Here is a 7282-nt window from a genome sequence, read left to right as displayed (position 1 = left end):
CAGAGCTGATCCCGAAAAGGTTCAAATGCCTAACATCTTTAAGTATGACAGGACAACAGATCTGTAGGAGCACATATTGGCGTATACCATAGTGGTCAAGGGGAATGATTTAAAAGAAAAGGAAATAGAATTAGTCTTGATCAAGAAGTTGTGAGAAACATTAACCATAGGTGCCTTCAACTGGTACTCTCTTTTTCCCGAACACTCAGTTAGCTCGTTCGCCATGCTAGAAGATTCTTTTATCAAGGCATATACGGGAGGCCAAAAGGTAAAGACAAGAAAGGAAGACATCTTCCGCATCTCGCAAAGGGAGTCTGTATTACTCCAAGACTTCATCACCTGATTCTAGAAGGAGCGGATGTTGTTGTCATAGGTCTCAGATGAATGAGCTGCCGAAGCTTTCACCAAGGGTCTAAACCCTCTAAGTTCATATGCCTCAAGCAGACTCAAGGAAAACCTATTGGAATTCCAGGCTACTACGCAGAAAGATGTGCATAACAGGTACGAGTCAAAGATTCTAGTGGAAAATAACTTATTGGGGGCTGCCTCCGAGGTTACTCTAAGTCAAAGAAAATCATATAAGGGTATTGGGCCGGACCGAGGTACATCATAAAACTGGTTCCAGCCTTACGCTCCGCTGGAGAGAGCCAGTGGCAGCCAAGGATATTGTTCTTTAGAATTGCCTAACTCAGATGAAAAAAGGGATCACAGTAGGAGTAATAGTGGCCTGCAAATCTGGGGTAGAGGGGACTCTATAAGATCTTCTTCAAATAGTCTGGAATATCCCAAGCTCCTCGAATACAAATTTAGCATTGATGAGGTACAGATGGTGGTTGTGTTGAGGACAAATCCAGTGACGCATTTCCCAAAACTACTTCAATCTGATCCAAACTCTAGGGATCCGACTGTATAGTGTGATTTCCATGGCACGCACGGGCATAGAAAATAGATTGCAGACATCTCCGGGCGGGGGTAGCAGGTTTGCTTAGCAAGAGGCACCTGAGGGAATTCCTGAGTGAAAAGGCCAAGGGTAACTAAGAATGAAACAATGCGACAGAAGAGAAGATTGCTCCGAACACCCCGCATCACATTATAAATGTGATTTTTGGGGGCACCATGATTGCCGCTACCATCGTTATAGAGGCGAAGAAGACAAAATGTTACATCCCGTATTTTCATACGTCAAGTACGTCGTAAGTCAATTAACGTAATCTTGGAAATGAGATTATCTTTGAAATTATATAAAGTAAGTTAACCATGATACCTTGGAGGTTACAAATATTTAAGATCATGATCAGTAAGTACCAAGAGGGTTGGAAGGTTTAGAAGTTAAACGAATCGTAAAAAATAAGTTTCGTCGAAAGTAGGGAAGATTGGGAATGTTATAACCTGTACTTTTGGGGTAAAACTAGGAGTGCTTAACATGTATTAAGAAGGTCATGTTATGAGGTATTTGAATCGTATCATAGTGTTATGTTAAGTTTTGAAGTCAAGTGAGTTGTATAACAAAAGTCGTCACAAGTTACGTTTATAAGTTCGCTAAAATTTGGGTCAGATGTCACTGAGCTTTTCTCCCAATCTACTTGGAGTTATGAGGTGATAATTATTTAGACGGTGATTGCGGCGTCATCAATGTTCTTATTGTAACTAAATAGTAACATAAAATAGGCTAATATTCACTCCCAAAACATTATTTATTTTCATGAAATCTACATCATCATTTGAAAAGTGTTAACAATGTACAAGATAATTACACAAGTTGAAATGAAAAGCATTTTGAGTCAGATAATATCAACAAATATTTGCACGTTAGCCCATTAATTTCTCCCTCTCTTGATTTCCGCGATTCTTGATCATAATGAAGTATTCCGCATGTTAAATTTCTTTTGCTAGTCTTCCGCAACATAGTAGAGACCTCCTCTCCTTCCATATCCTACACTCACTAGTTTTCTATCTGGAAAATCATTAAAGAGACTTTGGACTAGTATTAATTTTCTCACCTAATTTTATCAACTGCCGCTAAAAGGTTTCATTTAGCAGCTAAAGTTTAATGCCACTACTAATTGACTATAAAATATAAATTAGCTGCAATTAGGTTATTGCAGTTTTTTTTTAAATGAATATGCCCAATTGGGCCTTTTTATTTATGAAGTAAGAAGTTCAACAAAAAACTGGCCCAGAAAAATGGGTCCAGCCCAAATAACAAAATCAAAATCAAAAGGAAAAGTAAAGGCAAAATAAAAAACAAATTTTGATGGACTAATCTTCTAATTAGGGAAGTAGTTTTCTTTACACTTGTTGCCCTAGAATCTTGGTTCATTTCATCTTCTTCCATGCATCAGATTCTTCGATTTCGGTGTAAAATTGATGAAATTGGCTCTGATTTACACCTCAAATTCTTGAGCATCTGTTGAATCCTGATAAATCTAGCATTTTCCTCCAGCTAAGTATCATTTTGTAACACTTTGTTGAATGTGCCTTATATTTGTTCCTCCTCTAATCTTCTCCATTTCAGGTGATTTCTTCTTGATGATGATTTGTATTGATCCTTGCCTCTTCAAGCCATTTTTGATAACTTTCGTAGTGAAAGTAAGTTATCCTTGTCTCTGAAGATCTAGATCCCTTTTATGCCTTATTCTTTGCTTTTATTGCGTAAGAACACAGTTGTGATTCCTTTGCTCTTGTTGTTTCTTGTTGTTCCATGTATTACTTTGATTTAATCTGCATAAATGTGATGTTTGACCATTTGACTGAGCACCATTCGATGCTAATACCACAAATAGGCCATTCACCATATTTACCTGATTAAAAACAAAGCAAATGTTATGCCAACATTTCCTCTGAAAATGTTGCCTTTTCCTATATCTGTGATTTTGTGTGCTCTTTATTTCCCCTAAGTATGAATTTGATGTTTGTCCTTTTGATAAGACATTCATCCACTTCACATATTTGAGAAATAAGTTGTAACTGATCCTTATATATTTGAAAAAATATTACTTTTGACCATAGAACTGCTTTATTTCTCCTTTCCATGAACTGTTGTGTTGTGAGGTACCACCTTGTTTGTTATATCTTGCCTTTGCCTGATAGAGTGTTGTTGCTATTTGATATCTTGAGAGCCTACAAAACTGAACAAACTGTTAGTAAAAAAATCCTTTGCTTTCTCCTCCGTTAGGATTTGAAATTTAGGATCTCCTACTCCACCCTCTCCTCCTAGTGACCTCCTCAAGGTACCCTGCTTCTCAATCATATCCTCTTAAGAGATCTTATTCTTAAATATGGTATCTATGACTTGGCACTGTTAAGAATCCTCCTTTGTCTTCCAAATCCCTGAGTCTATGGCATCTCACAACACCTTTATCTAGTGCTTGATTTGCCAAAGAATCTGCCAATTTATTGCCCTCTCTCAAAATATATGTGACACTCAGTTGAATTCCTCTTTCTAACTCTATACTCTGCTCTATCCAATTTGTTATACTCCAAGGAGGTTTCCACCCTTCAGTTAAGATCTTTTGAACCAGTTGTGAGTCAGTTTGAATTATCACCTGCTTGTATTGTTGTTGACTGCACCATCTCAAAGTTTCTAGGATAGCCAAAGCTTCAGTTTCAGTGTTTGTAGCATATCCTCTTTCTTCAGCTTGAGCATAAATAAGATTTCCATCTACATTTCTCACACAACAACCATAGGCCCCTCCACCTGGATTCCCTCTTGATGCTCCATCTATGTTGCACAAAATCTATCCCTGTGGTGGGGGCTTCCAATACACCTTAGTCATTTTCAACTTTGGTTTATATCCTTCTAACAATCTTATCATGTCATCCCACTTTCCCGGTACCATTTGGATTGAAGGATATCTATACTGAATCAGCCTCTGAATTGTTGTGGCAACCTGGTATATGACCCTTCCAACTGATTTCTTTCCTCCATGTTTGATGGTATTTCTCCTTTTCCATAATTCCCATATAATTATAGCAGGCATAGCTTGATAGATTGGTTTGAGCCTCTCAGTGACAGAGGCTTGCCACCATTTCACTATGATCTGTTGTAATTGTAATCCTTCAAAGTTCAATCCTGCAAAGGAACCAAAATAGGACCAAGTCCTGTTAGCGTTGTTGGATTTAGAAAATGGATGTTGTGTTGTCTCCTCTTTAGCACTTGAGCAACACCAACATCTAGATGCTAAATTAAAATGCATTCTCCTCAACACATCATCCAGTGGTATCTTGAACTTCCAACACCTCCACTTAAAGAAAGAGATCTTGAAAGGCAACCCTTTCACCCACATATATATGTAAGTCTCCTGATTCTGACCTCTAAGTCTCAAATAATCCCATGCTGATTTGACTGAAAACTCTCCCCTTGTATCAAGTACACACTTTAGACTATCCATCTCTCTTCCTGACTCAGGTGGTCTTATATTGTGCATGATATGCTGTACAATCTCTTCTGAGACCAAATTTGTCAGCTTATCAATGTTCCAAGTGCCATTTTCCATAGTTGATGCACATTCTAGATGTTATCATCATAAGTATCCCCTCCATCTGCATAATAAAGTGCACTAAGTCTTGTCCAGTTGTCATACCAAAATTGTGAATCCCATCTCTTGGTCTGCCACCATATATGATGCTCCACCAATTCTCTAGCTTGCGACATATTTTTCCAGGCCTGTGTCCCGTATTTCCACTGAGCCACAACTGCATGTACTTTCTTGTTGTATTTATTACTAATGAAAAAACTCCACAAGGAAGGTGATGCTCTAAAATTCCACCATATCTTACAAAATAAGGCCATAGAAACATCATGCATAGATCTAAATCCTAAACCCCCTTCCTTTTCTAGCAAACACATGTTCAACCAAATTGCCTAGTGTCTACTCTTCCTCCCAGCTGTATAATTCCAGAAAAATAGGCAAAAATTCTGTGAATTTGTTTGATCACTCCATTTGGAGGGTTCATTGCAGATAGTAGATCAATAAGCATACCTTGTAATACATGTTTTATTAGAATAGCTCTACCTCTAAAGGATAATAACTTCCCTTTCCATGCTTGTAGTCTATTCATAATCTTGATCAGAATTGGATTTTAATAATCCTTTCTCCTTCTGCTATAGAAAATTGGACATCCTAGATAAGTAAAAGGAATTTTTTTACTCCCGATCCTTGTAACCACTTCCACAATCGCCTTGATGTCCCCTGTCACTCCATGATGAAGATACACTGAACGCTTCTCCTTATTGATCTCCTGCCCTGATGTAGCTTCATATTTTCCCAAAACCTCCATGATCAACTGCAATGACATGATATCTGCTGAAGAGAAGATAATCATGTCATCTGCATATGCAAGGTGATTCACCTTAGGACTCCACTTAGGCAGGCCAAAACCTTTAAATTGGGGAACCTGATGTAAAAGCATTCAAATTTCTTACACTTCTGCAGTTAGGATAAACAAAGTAGGTGATAAAGGATCACCCTGTTTAAACCCCATAGAAGATTGAAAGAAACCTTTCTACTGACCATTAGAACTGAGTACTAGTTATTAACAATGATTCTGAAAACCATATCTATTAGAAACTGAGAATCCCATCTTCCTTAAAACCTTGGTTAAGAACAACCATGACACCCTATCATATGTTTTTGCCATATCTAGTTTTATAACCACATTAGCTTTCTTATTTCTCAGCCTAATATCTGCAATGATCTCTTGAGTTAATAGAACATTTTCTACTATACTCCTTCCCTTGAAAAAACCAGCCCGATTCAAAGAAATAATATCTGATAGATTCTCTGCCAGCCTTTCATGTATCAATCTTGGAAAGATCTTGTTCACAAAATTACTCAAACTAATAGGTCTCATATCAGAAAAGGTATTAGTTACATCCATTTTTGGTAATAGGACTAAATTAGTATGAGTAATGAACTTAGGTAAGGCAGCACCATTGAAAAAGGATGTTACCATATTAGTAATATCCCCTCCTATTATGCTCCAACAAGTCTGGTAAAATAAACCAGTAAATCCATCTGGGCCTCCAGAACTTTCTCTGTTAAGACTAAAAACAATCGTTTTTATTTCCTCTTCATTTGGCATTTCTATGATCCTACTATTTTGATCTTTTGAAATCATTCGTGGTAAATGATCTAGAATTTCAAACCTAGTAGGATCATTTTCTTTAGTAAACTGATCTGTGAAGAACCTTATTGCCTCCTCTGCAATTCCATTCTCATCTTCCAGCCACATTCCATTTTGATCTTGTATTCTCTTCAGATGCAGTCTCTTTCTTCTTCCTTGTACATATTCATGAAAGAATTTGGTATATCTATCTCCATCTTCAAACCATTGCATACCAGCTTTCTGTTTCCAGAAAAGTTCTTCCAAATGCAGGAACCCGTTTAAATCAGCTTGAATTCTCTACAACTTTTCTCTATTATGGAGTGTGGGTAGAAGTTCAAATTGTATTTCATGAACTTTAATGACATCTTCCGAGGATTCAATTTCTTGAAAAATATTCCCAAAAGTTGTTTTACTCCAATGACATAATGATGCCTTTACTTTCTTCATCTTGTGATGTAATAAAATAAATGTATTGGCCATGAAATCAACATCCCAATGAGTTCTTACTTTATCCAGAAAAGTTTCATTTTTCACCCAAAAATTCAAGAATTTGAAAGGTTTGCTAATTGGAATTGTATTCCCAGAATAAGAAATCAACATGGGAGCATGATCAGATCCAGTTCTGATTAAGCGATTGATTTCTATTCCAGGATAACCATTCTATAATCTCCAATTTCCAAGACATCTATCTAGTCTTTTGAATATGCACTCATCCCCACTTTGACCATTCCACCAAGTGTACTTACTTTCCTTGAAACCAAGATCATTAACTTCACAATTCTGAATGCAAGAAAGGAAGTCTTGTATTTCATTTGCACTAACTGACAAACCTCTATATTTCTCTTCTTGAGAAGTTATAACTTTAAAATCCCCACCTATCATCCATGGTCTGTCCATTCTAGCAGCCATTTCCTCCAAACTTTCCCATAAGTCTAGCCTTTCTCTCTGATTGCACTTAGCATACACCATAGATATGATAATATCTTCCTACAAGTGTCTCTTCAATCTTATAGTGATTTGCTGAGCATGATCCACTAGAACCTCCACTTCAAAGATATCATCCACAAAGATCCAAATCTTGCCAGAAGTATTTACAAATGCAGTAGCCAAGCCCAGTCTTCTTCTGTATTCTTCAATCTTGTCAGCCTGTTGGAAAGGTTCCATCAAGCCAATA

General features: G+C 37.2%; 1 protein-coding gene across 1 annotated transcript; it reads right to left on the bottom strand.

Moving 5' to 3' along the window:
- Positions 1 to 4510: 4510 nt before the first annotated feature.
- LOC132607707 (uncharacterized) lies at positions 4511 to 7077 on the bottom strand. The gene is made up of 5 exons (XM_060321790.1): positions 6855 to 7077; positions 6616 to 6749; positions 5596 to 6348; positions 5167 to 5397; positions 4511 to 4774 (listed from the first exon to the last, which is right to left on the bottom strand). Exons 1-5 carry the CDS (start codon positions 7075 to 7077, stop codon positions 4511 to 4513), a joined length of 1605 nt encoding a protein of 534 aa, XP_060177773.1.
- Positions 7078 to 7282: the final 205 nt, after the last annotated feature.

The sequence above is a fragment of the Lycium barbarum genome, chromosome 8 (assembly GCF_019175385.1).
Source record: "Lycium barbarum isolate Lr01 chromosome 8, ASM1917538v2, whole genome shotgun sequence".
Classification (NCBI taxonomy): domain Eukaryota; kingdom Viridiplantae; phylum Streptophyta; class Magnoliopsida; order Solanales; family Solanaceae; genus Lycium; species Lycium barbarum.
Note: the sequence above shows the minus strand (reverse complement) of the source record. Positions and strands in the feature narration are given on the sequence as shown.

What these genes read in the sequence shown, in the direction of transcription:
- LOC132607707 (XM_060321790.1), bottom strand. Translation starts at nt 7,077, where the DNA reads ATGGTGTATGCTAAGTGCAATCAGAGAGAAAGGCTAGACTTATGGGAA. An exon ending in TGATCTTGGTTTCAAGGAAA is followed by an intron (nt 6,750 to 6,854) that starts GTAAGTACACTT and finishes ATCCTGGAATAG; the next exon opens with AAATCAATCGCTTAATCAGA. An exon ending in TCAAGGCGATTGTGGAAGTG is followed by an intron (nt 4,775 to 5,166) that starts GTTACAAGGATC and finishes TTATTTTGTAAG; the next exon opens with ATATGGTGGAATTTTAGAGC.